The sequence below is a fragment of the Salvia hispanica genome, chromosome 1 (assembly GCF_023119035.1).
Source record: "Salvia hispanica cultivar TCC Black 2014 chromosome 1, UniMelb_Shisp_WGS_1.0, whole genome shotgun sequence".
In the NCBI taxonomy this organism is placed as follows: Eukaryota; Viridiplantae; Streptophyta; class Magnoliopsida; order Lamiales; family Lamiaceae; genus Salvia; species Salvia hispanica.
The window spans coordinates 1,541,502-1,559,736 of NC_062965.1; the positions used below are offsets into that span (position 1 = coordinate 1,541,502).

General features: G+C 38.3%; 3 protein-coding genes and 1 long non-coding RNA gene across 5 annotated transcripts in view; 3 read left to right on the plus strand and 1 right to left on the minus strand.

The window, feature by feature from the left end:
- Positions 1 to 3,064, minus strand: part of LOC125211273 (abscisic acid receptor PYL4-like) — a 7,666-nt gene extending 4,602 nt beyond the window's left edge. The window contains exon 1 of the mRNA XM_048111002.1: positions 2,734 to 3,064. Coding sequence (XP_047966959.1) covers positions 2,734 to 3,064 — 331 coding nt within the window. The remainder of the gene's footprint in view (positions 1 to 2,733) is intronic.
- Positions 3,065 to 7,668: 4,604 nt separating this feature from the next.
- Positions 7,669 to 12,094, plus strand: LOC125222500 (leucine-rich repeat-containing protein 7-like). Of its 2 annotated transcripts, none has more exons than XM_048125156.1 (5): positions 7,669 to 8,825; positions 9,008 to 9,104; positions 9,627 to 9,799; positions 11,754 to 11,960; positions 12,035 to 12,094. In XM_048125156.1, the coding sequence occupies exons 1-2, from the start codon at positions 7,942 to 7,944 to the stop codon at positions 9,066 to 9,068; spliced, it is 945 nt and encodes a 314-aa protein (XP_047981113.1). In that variant the 5' UTR covers positions 7,669 to 7,941; the 3' UTR covers positions 9,069 to 9,104; positions 9,627 to 9,799; positions 11,754 to 11,960; positions 12,035 to 12,094. The 2 variants fall into 2 exon arrangements, with proteins under 2 accessions (XP_047981113.1, XP_047981119.1); XM_048125162.1 differs by having other exon boundaries at positions 9,637 to 9,799.
- Positions 12,092 to 13,517, plus strand: LOC125222512. Its single transcript, XR_007176570.1, has 4 exons — positions 12,092 to 12,162; positions 12,259 to 12,324; positions 12,425 to 12,501; positions 13,134 to 13,517. It is a non-coding gene; the product is annotated as an uncharacterized LOC125222512 (long non-coding RNA).
- Positions 13,518 to 14,266: 749 nt separating this feature from the next.
- Positions 14,267 to 17,339, plus strand: LOC125211357 (putative disease resistance protein RGA3). Its single transcript, XM_048111101.1, has 6 exons — positions 14,267 to 14,863; positions 14,917 to 15,202; positions 15,255 to 15,519; positions 16,146 to 16,517; positions 16,624 to 16,687; positions 16,737 to 17,339. Exons 1-6 carry the CDS (start codon positions 14,267 to 14,269, stop codon positions 17,337 to 17,339), a joined length of 2,187 nt encoding a protein of 728 aa, XP_047967058.1.
- Positions 17,340 to 18,235: the final 896 nt, after the last annotated feature.

Below are 18,235 nucleotides of genomic sequence, written 5' to 3' on the forward strand. Positions count from 1 at the left end.
TTTCCCCAAAGTGGGGGGGGCCCTAGCCGCTATTGGAGATGCTCTTTTAAATGTGGATGTCTTTTATGATTATCAGGACACTCCATGTCTTTACCAATAATAATTATGATCTCGATTCTTAGAGTAAAACTTTTACTAGCGAAAGAACGAAGTTTAGTTTAGAATGAAATAAAAATATTGCACGCTGAAATAGTTCATAAATCATGGCAAAAGTAATATGTACTCAACTTCTTTAGCTTGAGGTGGGGTGGACATACATAGGGTCTAGGGGACTCAACTATTTTACGATTTACTATATATATTTTGTATTCGATAAATTTGTATTTTCTCTAAACAGCAAAGTAGCAAGTCACAACGCCTTGCACATTCCTTGACCGAGTTCGTTCCCCTTAACATCATTTAGCCTTCTATTATCTCAATTTGTCTATTTGCTTTGTGATATTTTCTATTTTTCTTACTGATATTATACCTAAATAAAGTTCATGTTTTATAGTAGTACTTTATTTATAAAGTAATTTCAAATTTATTCATAAATCATAATTGTAATTTTTCTACAACTATTATGTACAAAAAAATTTATGTTTTATACTTTATTAATCAACCTATTAAAAAATTATTCATTATTAATAATGAAATACATACATATCGGCTTGTGTTAAAACAAGTGATACCGCAAGTGTGCGGGGCTAGTGTAGCAATTAGCAAACAAGAGTATTGTATCCCACAAAGACAAATTCGGAAACCCTTTTTTTTTTTTCTAACATTAATAAAAGCATATAATAAGCAAATAAACAAGTAAAAGCAAATAAACACGAAGTGAAAAGATAATATGGAGAAACTTATAGAACTCAAGGATCCGATGCACCATTCCAAGCTCTTATCCAATCAAATTGCCTTACCTTTTGGTGTCTCTAGAATTACTGATGGTCGACCACAATTATAGATTAAACCCTCCCGAGGTGAGAAACATGCAGATTAGTGCTAGGATTGAAGTCCCGATTAATAGTTTCATCTCCCGATTAATTTAATTAATCTACACAATCATGGTGATCAAGCAATTGAAAGGAATAAACCCAAGAATAATCAAATAACTACAAGAGCAAGACAAGAACAAAATTAATTGGATAAAAACTATGAAATTAGTGCATCTTCACCAAGAATTCTACAAAGAGGGTTAGCTACTCATGTTCATGGAGAAAACTTAGTTTAACACAAAGAATCCGAACAAAACATGAAAGATAGATACTAAGAACTCCCGTGGAACGAATCTATGGAATGAAGTCTTCAATCTTCCGATCTCGGAGTCTTTAATCTTCAATTCTCTCTCTCAAAGTGTTCTTAGGGGTGTGTATGAGTGATGGAGCGGTGGGTGTAGAATGAATCTCACATAATGCAACCCTAGCCTTTTCTCCTGATTTTTGTTGTCAAAAATCGCATTTTCGAAGTCAAACCCGTCAAACTCACTTACCCCGAGTAGAATTTTTATGCTGGAAATCCACCGGCCGGTGACCATTTCAGACCCCTTTCGACTCATCACGCGTCTTCATGATATCCGGCCGGGTAGAATTTTTACATATGAAATCCACCGCCGGGTGTAGCTAAATTATGCCCCACTGACGCATTTTACTCCTTTTCCATCCATTTTCTCCTAAAATACTCAACAAACACATAAAACTCCAAAGATAGAATAATTGGCTGGAAATAAACAATTCAAGCATCAAACTTGACATTAAACACTTCAACAACCATTAAACTGACTAAAACATGAGTTTATCAACTCCCCAAACTTGAAACCTTATTTGTCCTCAAGAAGAAGATCACAACAATAAATTCATACAAGAGGTGACATTGGCCTTTGCTTCGATAAAAATTTTAAAAGACATGGCATGGAACATACACAAATCAATCAAACATTACCTTAAGTTACTATACTCTAAACTCCCATCCGATTCCCACTTATTTAGAAACCCAACCAAAGACTCCTCTAGACTTCGTCTAGCTTATACCTCCATAATTTATTTGATGTTTTTTTATACTCTAAACTTCGTCTAGCTTACACCCCTCCTTATTTTCGTACAACGCCCCATATGTGCTTCTAAGTTTTGTAGCTTGTCACTTTTGAGAGTGATTTAACAATTAATCAACAATCGATACTCTTTTTATAGGCTAGGAGGGTTGACTAAGGATTAAGACAAAATATACACACTTGTGAAGGGAAAATCAAAGAATGTCTAACGTCATCTCCTAAATTCACACACTATGTAGACTTGAAAATGATTAGGAGCAAGTTCTAGAAACAACAACAAATACTTGACAGAATCACACGAAACGAATGTTAGGCTCAAATCTCACATGGAATTGGCATTGAATAAGCAAACAAGCAATTCACTCAAAAGCAAATCATAACCAATTAAGCATATTCCCGCCATTTTCACAAAGCATTTTTCAGATAACAAAAGAAATCATCATAAGCGCCCAAAATAAACACCTCAAAGTATGGATAAGTATACGATCATTACATCCCCATATTCAAGTCCCACGGAGGGACATACACAAATCAAATAGAAACAAAATACGGATCAAAATAGTTCACGAAACATCGACCAATCATGAAGTTCATCATCACCAAAGATAGTGGGGAGGGAACATCACCCATCCATATCGAACCCCCCCCAAACTTATTCAATGCGAAGGAAGGAATAAGTTTGAGAAGAGGTGGATGGTGTCGGTTACCTCTACTCGTGATAGAGGTTGAAACCTCGCATAATAAGCCGGTAGAAGGCTTCTGCCTTCGTCCATCTGTCTTTCCCCTAAGCTTGGAGGTGCTCAATCCGCGTCTCACAAGCCTCAAGACGGATTCTTGACGAGCCATCCAGCTGGTTCTCCCGTCGCCATTCTCGCATAAATTCCCATTGGTTGTCTTGACCCGTTGCAACGCCGGATCCCGAAGTAATGTACGCCATTCGCGTTGTCCCTGAAGGGCGGCCTCTCGGGCTGCTTCTCTTTGGTCGGCTGGTCCCTCCGGGTTCATGCTCGTAGCCTCCTCTTCTTCATCTTCGTCCATTTCTGGTCGGCTCGGTTAGGCAAGGTGAATCGGGATCTCGGGCGTCGGAGTAGATGGGCGCCCACACGCATAGGTCGCCGACCTTCGCCCCGGGAGGATCACTCTCATTTTTGCCAAATGGGCATCGGAGTTCATCTTCCAATTATCCCGATAAGTCACTCCCGACAGCAGCAGTCGGGTCGAGAATCGAAGACTGTCTCGGGCCTAGGATGAAGTACTCGGCGCCCTCTGTCCACCGTGATCATACCCGACTTCTTCTGAAAATCCCAATCAATGGACATTGGCCCGATCTGGAGCCCGCTCCTCCACATCGACCGAAATGGAGGGCCGAGCGGGTGACCACACCCCCACAACATAGTTTCCCACTCTTCTTTTGCTCGTCCTCCGGCATGCTTAATCATGTAATATCGGTATTGATCCCGTGTGGGCCAAGATGCCCCATAGAATGAATAGTACATCGAAGAAATGCTGCCCGTTCCTTGTGAGCGAACGGGAGGCAAACTAAGGCCTTGGCCATGTACCTCAGACGGATTCGGATGAAGTTTAACTTAGCGGGAGGGAGCACAAATAGGGCCCGGCTGGACGTGGCCTCATCCAGTGTAATGCGGCCCGAAATTATTCATGTTATAGTCTTGGGGCTCTTCAATGTACCTTCCTCATTTTCTTCGAGCAAATGGAAGATGGAGTTGAATTCCGCCAACGTGAGTGTGTGCTCACATTGTCCAAGCGGAAGGTGATAGAGGCCAAGGCTTTATTGATATAGTTCAATTAGAGAGTGGACATAAACTCCAAAGTTAAGACCTTGTATGATCCATAACGATGTGCAAATAGAAAGTTGAGGTGGCCCGGCTTCCAAGAGAGCTTCCCAAGATGTTTGAATGCCCATATCGTGATCAAGTCGATGACCGTGCACCGAGACGCATACTATCCAACGGTGCAAGAGCCGCCCATCTTGTCTTCCTCCTGCCTCTTAGGGTGACATTCATATTCCGGTTAAGCAATGTTGACCATATTAGATGTACCTGAAATAAACCACAACAAATAGCCAACTCCCCCAAACTTTAGTCTATAATCAAAGATTTATAATTGTAGGCAAGATAAAGTGAAATTAGGAAGATAGACTCAATTCCTAAAATCGAAGCACTAACACCAAGTAAGACATATAGGGCAGGAAGCAAGTAGAAAGATAGACTTAATTTCTAAAACCTATTTCTTAATTCAATCAAATTAGCGAGATAGACTGAATCCTATGCCCATTCTTCGACATTAATCAAAAGGGAGATAGACTCAATCCCTAATGCTCACAAAATTATCACATTTCCCCGTTATATAGCAACTACTCAAACAACAATACCACAAGCAATTCAATTTCACACAAAAACATGAATTTTACACCCAACATCAAGCATCAACTCAATTTCAAGAACAATGTAACACCAAAATTCATCAATTCATAGTCAAGGCTTCACCTCAAGCATAAATTCACGAATTAACACCATAGCTCTTCACAATTCAACTCATGAGTGCAAATAACTTCATACCCACTACAAAATTTCACAATACATCCATGGAGAATGAAGATTAGAGAAGAAAATCATACCTTTGGTGTTTAGAAGTAAGGAAATTTCGAAAATTTGCTTCCTCTTTGATTTCTTGAGCAAAACCCCAAAAAATCGGTGAAACTCTTCTAAATCACAAGTGATAGTGATGGGTGGAGTGGATTTGAGGTGGATTTAGTGATTGTGTGTGAATTTGTGGAGAGAAAATCGAAATGGGGTGGGACGGTAGGCGGTGCTAACTCTCTTTTATGTTAATCCTTCTCTCCCTCTTTATCTCTCTTATTTTTACTTCTCTCATACTTTATTCTCTTCACTCTAACTCAATATATATCTTTTTTTATTAATTTTCATGTCCAAAAGAAATCCATCACATATGATGGAACGGAGGGAGTATAATCTTATTTCCTTCCCTAACAATATAAAAAATGAGAAAGTTTAATTGAGCCTCAGATAAAATCAGGCCCAAAGAAAAGAGGAAGATTAATAGGCCCAAAACATAGTTATCATATTTTTTTCCCAAAATATATATAGTTATCTTGGAACGCTTGGTTGTGTGAAAGTTTATCTAACTCTGGCGGAGAAATTAATTTGTTTTAAAGGAAACAAGATAAGTTCCGTTCCAACTCCTCTGTGGGTGGGTGAGAGACATATGGCTCAAAATTCAAATACAATTAATAGACCATGTGGTGGGCGAGAGACATAATGCATGAGAGATACCTTAGTGTCTGCATATCATCCACAACCATTCTTCATCTTCAAAGATATACTTACCATCGCTCATTTTCTCTTTTAGATCTATCTCTTTGAAACCATGGAAGTAGTGTCTTCAGCAGCCATTGAAGTTCTTCTCCAAAACCTGATCAACCTTTTCAAGGATGAGTACTCTCTACTTCGAGGTCTCGATGAAGATGCTCAACAGCTCCAGGGGACTTTGGGGATGATTCAAGCCTACTTGAATGATGCTGAGAAGAAATCTATCACACAAGATTCTGTCAGGATCTGGTTGAGGAGCTTGAAGCCGTGGCTTTCGATGCTGACAATGTCTTGGACGAAGTCAGCTATCATCTTCTCCACAAAAAGTACACAAGATGAAATCATCCAAGGATAAGGTACTCTCATGCTTCTCACCCTTTAATGGAATTTCACGTCGGCATGATATGGCTCACACAATCAAACAAATCAATGCTAATTTCGAGTGTATGAACAAAAGGGCAACAGATCTTGGCATTCAAAGCATGATTGTGAATGCACCTGCTGCTGTTGCTAATACCTCCGTGAGACGGATTCATTTAGTCTTGATCCAATTTTATTGGAAGAGATAATGATCTGCCTAAACTTGTGGACATGCTCATCCACACCCATCCAGAGGAAGAGAAACGGATGTTCTCCATCGTTGCTCTTGTGGGAATGGGTGGTATGGGGAAAACTACGTTGACTAGGAAAGTCTTTAATGGTGAAGGCGTAAGGGCTCAATTTGGATCACTTATTTGGGTTCATGTTTCTCAAACATTTGATTCAGTCAGTCTTTTCAAAAATCCTTTTAGCATTGACTTCAAATATTGGTGATGGAGTTCAGAGCAGGAACTTATCTTGAAAAGGCATAAAGAAGTTCTCAAGTCTAAACCTTATCTTCTTGTTCTTGATGATGTATGGAATGACGATGTTTCAAAATGGGGAGACTTTATAAACTCCATAATGGGAGTTACTTCTACTAATGGAAATGGCATTATTATAACCACTAGGAGTAAAAAGTTGCATCAATTGTTAACCCAATTCATATTCATCATTTGAATGGATTATCACATGAAGATTGTTGGTCCATAATCAAAGCCAAAACATTCGTTGGAAATGAAGAAGTTCCATTGGGATTTGAGATGATTGGAAGAAAGATTGCTAAAAGATGTCATGGTCTGCCCTTAGTTGCCAATGTAGTCGGGGAGTGCTTGTGGTAAGTCCGAAGAAGAGTGGTGCTTCATCAATGAAAATTGGCTCTCAGATGGTGAAGGAGGTGAACATATCTCAAAAATATTGAAATTGAGCTATGATCATCTGTCCTCACCGTCGCTCAGAAGTGCTTTGCGTTTTGTTCGGTTTTCCCCAAAGGTCGTCCTATCTATAAGGAGGAGTTGATTGAACTATGGATGGCAGAAGGGTTTCTTCAACCAAGCCGAAGAGATGACATGGAATTTGTGGGAAACATGTTTTTTAACGTGCTTCTACAAAACTCTTTATTGCAAGTTGTAAACAGAGATGGAAATGGAAATGTTTGGAATTGTGTGATACATGATCTTGTGCATGATCTTGCATCTTCTATCTTATCCAATAATGCAGATGACAGTACTCTGCGCGATACATGTTTCTGGAAAAAGAATCAAGTCCCGTACCAAAAAATGTGGCCAAACATTTGCGTACATTATTCTTGAATGGTGGAATTTCTGGTATTGTATTCTCAACCTTTAAGTGTTTGCATAATTTGACTCTTATTGGTGATTACAAAGAGTTGCCCAATTCAATTAGGGAGTTGGTACACTTAAGGAATTTGAATATTCTAAATACAAAAATTTTTTAACTTGCCAAAATGGATTGGTGAACTCCACCACTTGCAAACATTAAGAGCACGCTGGAATTTAGAGAAACTACCAAATACGATGAAGTACATGTTTAACTTAAGACATTTTCATATCCATTCTCGTACAAAGTTACCGGCAGAGATTGGGAGATTAACTAGTCTCCAAACACTACCTTACTTGACAATAGGCAAAGAGAAGGGCTACCAAATTGAAGAGCTCGGAAGTTTGAAGAATCTCAAAGGCACACTAGAGATTCATAATTTGGAGATGGTATGTGATAAGGAAGAGGCTCTGAAAGCAAATTTATTTCAGAGGCCAAACTTATTTGATTTGGAATTTCGATGGAGTGATGGAAGAGAAGATGAAAGAAATGATGAGACTGTGTTGGAAGGCCTCCAACCTCATGCCTATCTGAAGAGGTTGGAGATTTGTGGATTCAAAGGAAAAGATTTCCACCATGGGCAGAGAAGATGGAAGTATGTGATGGGCCTCAAGGCTCTTGGGTACCGCTTGCCAACTTGATTGAAATTACACTCTCCAATTGCTCAGAAATTGATGAAGTCCCAACGCTAGAGCACTTGCCTAATCTCAAGTCTCTTTCTTTGAAAAAATTGAAGAAGGTGAGGTTCATAAATACTTCATTCAATCATTTAACGTCACTCTGTATAAGAAAACTAGAGGTATTGGAATGTCTGCCAGAATGGTTATTCTATAACAATCAGGATCTCTCATCTTTGGCGATATCAAGATGTCGTGTGTTGAGAGAATTACCAGATGGCTTGGACACCCTCAATTCTTTGGAGAGTTTGTGGATTTCGGACTTGAAAATCTGAAGTCGATTGGGAATCCAAGTGGTGGAGCACGGCAATCACAAGGGATCCTTCGTGAGCTGAGTATTGCAGAATGCAGAGAGCTGATGGAATGGCCGTGTGAAATGCTAGAGTCATGGGCCCCTACAATTGAGGAACTTAAATTGGAAGGATTAAGGAGGCTAAAGAATCTACCAATGCTAATTGACTGCCTCGCTAAATCATCTACTCGTCTCGGAAGATTGGCAATCAAAGGTGTTCCTAAATTGATGGCTGTTAGTAGTGCTAGTGTTGAGAGTTGGGATCTTAGCCGCTTGGTATCACTACACATAGATGTGAGTGTGGAATGGTCAAAAGAAGCTAGTGTTGGCATTGCGGAGATTGTGGAAGGGATCCTGCAAAGATGCTGCAACTCACTTCTAGAATTACAATTGAAGGGGGTGGAAAATTGGGGGTGGCTTCCCCAATCAATTCAACATCTCACTGTTCTTGAGTGGTTAACATTGGAGAACATAGGAGTAGAAGAATTGCCTCAATCAATTCAACATCTCGCTGCTGAGAGGTTAGATTTGGAGAATATAGGAGTAGAAGAATTGCCCCAGTGGTTGGGGAACCTCTCATCTCTAAAGGAGTTAAATATATATAGTTGCAACAAGTTGAAGCGTCTGTCCTTTGTGGATGCATTGAATCACCCCTCTAAATTAGAAGAATTGCATATTAAAGATTGCCCGGAACTACGTATTGATTCGGAGTGGCGCAACCGCCATAGCCATCACCATCTCAATATCATGGTCGATGGCCAACACGTTGAATGTTGTTGCAAGTATGTATCATTTTTCATACCCAATCAATGGATCTCTCTCTATTTTTTATAATATTGCTTGCGGTTTTACATTTATTTCCTAAACTACTAAATTTGAAAATTTTAATATATAATTATCCAATCATGAATCATAGATAAATCAATTAAGAAATATTGATAATATATGATTTTTGTTGTTATAGGTATAGTTTAAGCCAACTCAAGACTTCAGTAAGACAGATGGGGTCGTCGTCATCGTCGTAGCCAGTGTCCCAGTTACCAACGTGCTAAGGAATTGAGGTCTGAAATCTTCTAAATGTCAATGTTACCCAGCTCTGCTGGTTTGTGTTGTGCACCTTTTCTTTCATAAAACTTTGATAATATAGAGAATCGTAGATGAGACGCAATAAATTTATCGTACGGTTTATGCGGATGAACTTACTGTCAAATTAATATGCAATTGTAGGAGTACTTAAATTCCTCTTGGACACATGAGCACATTGGAGGAGTAATGTTGCATAATGAATTTAATCATTTTATTTGCAAGCAATTGTGATAAAGAGACGTCAGAACATATATAATTTTTGAATCTTAGTTTTCTTGATTCATTCTTAGCACATAGAGGAGATAGAAATGAAGGTTGATTGAATTGATGATTGGATGAACAACACATGGTAGGAAATGAATAGAATGCTATAGAACTATATTTATTCACAATATGGAAAGTCTTCTAGTTACAACTTTTCCAAATATAAGTATATGTTTTATATTCATACTGTAATTCCCAATGGCTGTGGAACCACTAATCTCTAAAATTTTTAGATCTATTTAGTTGCAACAAGTTGAAGCGTCTGCCCTTTGTGGATGATTCGAAGCACCTCACTAAATTAAAAGAGTTACATATTAGAGATTGTCTGGGACTGCGGGAGTGGCACAACCACCGTCGCCGTGTAGAAATCAAGGTCGATGGCCAGCCCGTGTGAATGTTGTAGCAAGTAAGTATAATTTTCTTTCATATTCCGTTTAGGTAAAGAATATACTGAAGCAATGGATCCCTCTTATTTTTTTTACTTTGCCTACGGTTTTACATTTATTTCCAAAACTACCAAATATGAAATTTTAAGATAAAACCATCCAATCATAGATAAATTAATTGAGAAATCTTTATTGGACCGGTTTATGTCAAATGAATCTTGGTTTGTTGATTCATTGGAGTACTTATATTTTTATGAATGGAGTGATGCTGGACTCGTAGCCAGTGCCTCATTTTAGCTGAGGAGATGGAGCGTAGCTATTGGAAGCAAGGAAAAGGAGAAATGAATAAAGGCCATGAATGAAGAGATTGATTCCTTGCTGAGAAACAAAACATGAATCTTAGATTCACCAAAAACCAATAATCAAACGGATTACTATGAAATTAATAATCAAACAAAACAGGGATGAAAGACATACTACAAGTTAGAAGAGTCCCTTCACCCTTAGAGCAACTCCAACAAGAGAAAGTAAATGAAAGAGGTATATCATCTATTTACCTTCCCAAAAAGTGGGTTATACCCTTCAAAAAGTAATACATTCCAAAGAAAAAGGTATATAGAAAGGTATCATTGGAGAATGATTTTTCATGAAAAGAAGCCAAATATGGTAGTTATATGATTTTACATTTCCATTGATGGAGGGGTAAAGATACTTCTTCAAAATGAGAAAATATATTATACCTTCTTAAATACCTCTCCCCTTGGAAAATGAATTTTCATGGAGAAAAGGTAAATATGGTAGTTATATACTTTACGCCTCCATTTACCTCTATCATTGGAGATGCTCTTACTCTCACTAAAATCATGAATCTCTTTAATCATCCTCTTGTACAGCAAATGGTGCAATTGCTGGCCTCTATAGTTGGAATACATGCCGATGAGCACCCCGGTTCAGTTTCATCTTGCTGGCTGGAGGTACGACCGATTTAGCAGCGCTGTCGACAGGAAACTGCTAGCGAGAAATTCTACTATTAAACAAGCCATTGGCCACATTTTTAGAAAATGGATTGAAATTGAAAGGAGTTTCAGATTATCCTACACCTTCTTTGGTAAAAGTTTCATGACCAAATCAAATAGAACACCATCATTATCTTCCCTTCACACACTCAACATCGAAATAGTGGTGGCGTTAATTGTGCATCCCCTCTTGCAATCATCTCTTTCAAGACAAGAATCACATCATCCATCTTGTTCTTTTTAAGAAGAGCTTGAACAAAAATATTGAAAAGTCACACTGCTGGGAAAGCACCCCTTGTTCACCATTTGCACCATCAAATCCTTAGCCTCTCTTATCCGCCCTTCTTCGCAAAGGGCAGAAATAAGAACTGTATATATCACAACATTAGGCAAGCAGCCTTTGTTTTCCATGGTATATAACATGGAAAATGCTTCATCAATACGATGAGCATTGCACAAACCACGTAACAAGATTCCATAAGTTGTTGTATTAGGATAAACTCGTAGAACTTCCATCTCTTTGAACAACTTCAAGCCCTCTTCACATTGACCATCACCAAATAAAGCCTCCAGCATTATGTTGTAAGAAACCACATTGCGCTTCAACCCTTTGGCCCGAATAATGGTAAAAAGATGACAAAACTCATCAAATCGTCCCGTTTACAGTACCCGTTCATCAAAGTATTGTAGCTTGTAACATCAGGCTTGATGCCGTTTCACCGCTAGTTGGAAAATGTTTCTAGCCTTATCCATTTCTCCCTGTAAACAATGTCCACTAATCAATGCATTGTATGTAACAATGTCGGGTTGAACATCAATTTGCCTCAATTGAGAAAATATTAATATTAGATGATTTTTGTTCTTTTAGGTACAGTTTGTGTGAATTTCACGGTTACAAAGATGTTTCTGTAAATTTTTCTCTTTTTCTTAATTCATTGTTCTCTTTCATGAAAATCAGATGGATCAGATGCTGACATTGCTTGAAAATGAGTGGATCTTTATACGGGGCATTCCATCCTCTGCGTACGGCCTAGCTTCCTCGTCGTCGCGATTGCTATTCCGATTTCAACAGGCCAGAGAAGAAGACCATGAAGATCAGATGGCTCAAACTCGGACCACAGAAGGAGGACATGAACATCCTAGTGTTGGATATTTCCCATAAATTGTTAGTACACATCATTTTTTGAATCCTAGTCTTCTTTTTTAATAAAACTCAGTATTGTTGTGTGATGATTGAAGGAACAACACAAGGTAGGAAATGAAGGGAATAAGGAACTCTTGCTTGTTCCTTGCGTCCCCAACCCTCTCACACTCGCCATAAGTATTCCGATTAGTGTGATGCTGCTATCAACAAACTAATCAATCAAGTACGAGTAGATTTTCCTCGGTTAATTTTTCATTTCGTTTGAAATTATATTGTATTTTTCCTCTGTCTTTGATATGTGGTTTTTGGTGAATTGCAGCGTGGAGAACAGTGTTTCGTATGTGTATCATGCAATGTTTGCCTATTTTGACAGAGGACTTGTTAAGTAAGTTGCTAAGGCTTTGTTTTGGTTTGAGAACTATTTTGTGCTGTTATTAATTTATCATTGGAGTACAATTTGGAGTTCTTGATTTGGCTCGTTGTAGGAATTGATGGAAGCTGCAGTCGATTGTGATGCCTCTTTCAGAGTTTGATCATGCAGAGAAAGGAGATAAATTTTATGGTAATGCTTTTTCCTGATTATGATACAATATTTTGAGTCTAATGTGAAGGTATTATGATGCATTTATGACTATGAAAGTTGAATAATAGATATTAATGTTAGTTTGAGACTGACTTGTTTGTCATTCAAATTTTCAAATAACAGCTAGCCTTGAAACTGCAACTTTGTTGAGAGCGAGTATTTTTTATATAATATATTGTTATCATATAAGTTGCTGTTGCAATATAAGTTGCATATTCCTAAATTTTTTATTTTTTCGAGCAACTTCTAGCATTGTTATGATCATGGTATGCTGTGATGTATTTTTTGGTATGATTATGGGAGAATGCTTTGTTCAAGTAGTAAAGTATCTCACAATTCCCGTGGAAAGTTATGGTAGGAAACAGAGATGTGCGAGTGTAAGTTTTCTTTGCTTTACCGTTTGAAGCAGATCTGCTTCAGTTGACATGTGTACATAGTAATATATAACAACAATGTTATGATAGAAGAGCACATGCTAGTAAAATATATACATGAATAAGATTGCCCTTTTCTTTTTAGCAGCAACTTTGCATCTGTCTACTTTCTGATTCATCATCTGATATATTTCTGTTTTCTAGTCTTGGTAACGATATTTTTGCTCGTACAATTAGGTGTTTGGCACTTTGTCAGATGCTGCTTGGGGTGGCCGATGCTTGAAAATCACTGGATCTTTATACAGGGCTTGCCATGCTGTGCACACGGCCTACCACCCCTTCGATTTTGCATGGTGAACTTGCGTATGCTAGTTTGGTAAAGTTGGTATCGATGCATCAAGTTTATACGAGACTTGATATATATGGTTGATTGTTGAAATGTTAGTAGCAGTATCAGAAATTCTGAGTTGTTGAATAGTTGATGCATCCTAAGTTGAGTAGGTTTTATAATTCGATATTTTCACTTGCTTATTAGGTTTGTTTCTGTTGGTATGTATGTGGGTTACTCTTGCCACCATATTACTTCTTCCAAAGACACATCTTTCTCCGTTTTTATGTTTATATTACTACTTCATCCGTCCCGGATGACAAAAAATTTTATATAGTTTTACTTATTAATTGCGCGATTTGTCAAAAGGCAACATCCCCGTCCCTCAAATTATATCTTAAAACAGTGCGATTCATGCATACACATAGCAAGAAATCATACCCGAGGGTGCAAATTACAAGAATCTTGTATGAACCCCATTACCCACCTTCATACGAATTTCTTTTGTGGCCTCCTCACATCAGCCTCTCATTCATCATTTTTTAAATCTCCAATATGTATTGTGATAAGATTATAAAACTCTACAATTTCCTTCTACAACGTTCTTGACGCAAATGTCTCCAACTCTCAATCCAATATAATAATAATGTATCCGGACCACGTAATTTTGATTCATATTTAAACATCTAATTTTATTTCCATTTGAGATAGTAAGTTTAATTGAGGCCCAAACAAAAAACAAGCCCAAAGAAAAAAGGAATCCAAATACAAGTATCACAACCATTCTTCACCTCCAGTGTAGTCAAGAAAAAACACACATGAGCTGTTCCCCTTTTACTTTTTAACTTTATATGGCTTTGCTTTCTGGTTGAGAGAGAGAAATCAAAAGCGGCGGGAATATCTGATAATTTGATGAGTGAGAATTATAATGTAGGAGAGAGAAGACTATTTGCATATCGTCCACAAATTTCACAAGCATTCCTTATCACAAAGATAAACTTTCCATCCTTTTCTCTCTGTGTAGATCTATCTCTGTGAAACCATGGAAGGAGTGTCTTCAGCAGCCATTGAAGTTCTTCTCCAAAACCTCATCAACCTTTTCAAGGATGAGTACTCTCTGCTTCGAGGTCTCGATGGAGATGCACAGCAGCTGCAGAGGACTCTGGGGATGATTCAAGCCTACTTGAATGATGCTGAGAAGAAATCTATCACCCAAGATGCTGTCAAGATATGGTTGAGGGAGCTTGAAGCCATGGCTTTCGATGCAGACAATGTCCTGGATGAACTCAACTATCATCTTCTCCACAAAAAAGTACAGAAGATGAAATCATCCAAGGATAAGGTACTCTCATGCTTCTCATCCTTTAATGGAATTTCACGTCGGCGTGATATGGCTTACACAATCAAACAAATCAATGCTACTTTTGAGTGTATGAACAAAAGGGCAACAGAGCTTGGCATTCAAAGCATGGTTCTGAATGCACCTGCTGCTGCTGCTCATACTTCCACTGAGACGGATTCGTTCAGTCTTGATCCAATTTTTATTGGAAGAGATGATGATGTGCCTAAACTAGTTCACATGCTCACCGAGGTCCAGGATGATCGGATCTTTTCCATGGTCGCCCTTGTCGGAATGGGGGTATGGGGAAGACTACATTGACTAGGAAAGTCTTTAATCACGAAAGCTTAAAGGCTCGATTCGGATCACTTATTTGGGTTCATGTTTCCCAAAATTTTGATCCAATCAGTCTTTTAAAAATTCTTTCAGCATTGGTTTCAGATATTGGTGATGGAGGTGAGAACAGAGAACTTATGTTGAAAAAGCTTCAAGAATCTCTCAAGGGTAAAACCTATCTTCTTGTTCTTGATGATATATGGAATGATGATGTTTCGAAATGGGAAGACTTTATAAACTCCATATTGGGAGTTACTTCTACTAATGGAAATGGCATTATCATCACCACCAGGAGTGAAAAAAGTTGCTTCAAATGTTAACCCATTTCATATTCATCATTTGAATGGCTTATCAGATGAAGATTGTTGGTCTATAATCAAAGCCAAAACTTTTGATGAAAATGGTGAAGTTCCATCACGATTCGAGATGATTGGAAGAAAGATTGCTAAAAGATGTCAGGGTATGCCCTTAGCTGCCAATGTAGTCGGGGAGTGCTATGGTAAGCCTGAAGAAGAGTGGAGCTTCATCAAAGAAAATTGGTTTTCAGATGCTAAAGGAGGTGAAAATATCTCAAAAATACTGAAATTGAGCTATGATCACCTCTCTTCACCATCGCTCAAGTGCTTCACGTTTTGTTCGATTTTCCCCAAAGGTCGGGAAATCGTGAAGGGGAGTTGATTGAACTATGGATGGCAGAAGAGTTTCTTCAACCAAGCCGAAGAGATTATATGGAGTTCGTGGGTAACATGTTTTTTAATGTGCTTCTACAAAACTCTTTGTTGCAAGTGCATATAGAGATATATATGGAAATGTTTCAGTTTGTGTGATGCATGATCTTGTGCATGATCTAGCATCTTCTGTTCTATCTAATAATACAGATGGCAGTACCCAAGTTCGATACATGTTTCTCAAAGAAGAATCCATTCCTATTCCAAAAGAAGTGGCCAAGCATTTGCGTACATTATTCTTGGATGGTGGAATTCCTTGTACTATATTCCGAAACTTTAAATGTCTGCATAATCTAACTCTTTCGGGTGATTACAAAGAGTTGCCCGATTCAATTAAAGAGTTGGTACATTTGAGAAATCTGAATATTTATGGTACAGAAATTGTAAACTTGCCGAAGTGGATTGGTAAACTCCATCACTTGCAAACACTAAGAGCATGCCAGGAGTTAAAGAATCTTCCAAGTACGTTGAAGTATATGTTTAACTTAAGGCATCTTCATATCTATTCTTATACAAAGTTGCCGCGGAGATTGTAGATTAACTAGTCTCCAAACACTACCTCACTTCATAGTAGGCAAAGAGAAGGGCTACCAAATTGAAGAGGTTGGAAGTTTGAAGAATCTCAAAGGAACACTAGTGATTCGTAATCTAGAGATGGTGCGTGATAAGGAAGAGGCTCTGAAAGCAAATATGTTTCAGAAGCCAAACTTATTTGATTTGGTGTTTCAATGGGATAAAGGTAGAGAAGATGAAACAAATGATGAGAGTGTACTGGAAGGCCTCCAACCTCATGCTAATCTAAAGAAGTTGGAGATTGTCGGATTCAAAGGAAATGATTTCCAACATGGACTGAGAAGATGGCAATACATGATGGGCCTCAAGGCTCTTCGGTACCACTTGCCAACTTAATTGAAATTACACTCTCTGAGTGCTCAGAAATAGAGGAAATCCCAGCACTTGAGCACTTGTCTAATCTCAAGTCTCTTTCTTTGAAAGGATTGAAGAAGGTGAGGCTCATAAATACTTCATTCAATCAGTTAACGTCACTCCAAATAGAAGAGTTAGATCGATTGGAATGTCTGCCAGAATGGTTATTCCTTAACAATCAGAATCTCACATATTTTGGAATATGCAACTGTCATGTGTTGAGAGAATTACCAGATGGCTTGGACACGCTCACCTTTCTGAAGAATTTGCTTATTTGGGGTTGTGAGAATCTGAAGTCGATTGGGAATCCAAGTGGTGGAGCAAGACAATCAGAAGGGATCCTCCGTGGGCTAAGAATTATAGAATGCGGAGAGCTGATGGAGTTGCCGTGTGAAATGCTAGAGTTGTGGGCCCCTACAATTAAGTATCTCTCATTGGAGAGATTAAGGAGGCTAAAGAATCTACCAGTGCTAATCGACTGCCTCGCTAAATCATCTACTTGTCTCACACAATTGAAAATCAAAGGTGTTCCTAAATTGATGGCTGCTAGTAGTGGTAATGTTGAGAGTTGGGATCTTAGCAGCTTGAAAGAATTAGATGTAGATGTGAGTGTGGAATGGTCAAGAGAGGATAGTGTTGGCATTGCAGAGACTGTGGAAGGAATGCTGCAGAGATGCTGCAACTCACTTAATAACTTACATTTTAAGGGGTGGAAAATTGGGCATGGCTGCCCCAATCAATTCAAAATCTCACTGTTCTTGATTGGTTATGGTTGGAGAATATAGGAGTAGAAGAATTGCCCCAATGGTCAAGGAACCTCTCATCTGTGATACAGTTATGCCTATATAGATGCAACAAGTTGAAGCGTCTGCCCTCTGTGGATGCATTGAAGCACCTCACCGTTAATGATTGACCAGAACTACGTATTGATTCGGAGTGGCGCAAACACCATCGCCTTCTGAATATCTATGTCAATGGCCACCCCGTTTGAATGTTGTAGCAAGTAAGAATCATTTTCTTTTTCATGTTCCTTTTTAGAAAAGAATTTATTGAAGCTATGGACTGCTCTCCGTTTTTATAGATCGCCTACTGTTTTGCATGTATTCCTAAACTACCAAATTGTAAATATTTAAGGATTGAACCATCCAATCATAGATAAACAATTGAAATGTATTAATAGTAGTATATGATTTTGTTGTTATAGGTACAGTTTTTAGAATTTCAACGTTAGAAAGATTTTTCTGTTTTCTTCATTGTTTTCTTTTATGAAACTTTCTAATACTAAAAAAGAAGGGGAATAAGGAACTCTTTCTTGTGCCTTGCGTCCCCCAACCTCTCTCACTCTCCATTACTATTCCGATGAGTGTGATGCCGCATCAACAAACAAATCAAGTACTAGTAGATTTTCCTCTGTTAATTTTCATTTCATTTGAAATTATACTGTATTTTTCCTCTGTTTTTGATACGTGTGGTTTTTGGTGAATTGCAGCGTGGAGGAGTTGGTGGCCATGAATGGATGGATCCGAAGTTGGTGGCCATGGCTGCAGCAGGCTAAAATCAAAGTGAGATGGTTGCTACACCTAATCCTTTAAATAGGAATGAATGCTTGATTGCTTGAATATTGCGCCAACACATTCACGTGCAACTATCATTTCTTGCCTTAATCAATCATATAATGGAG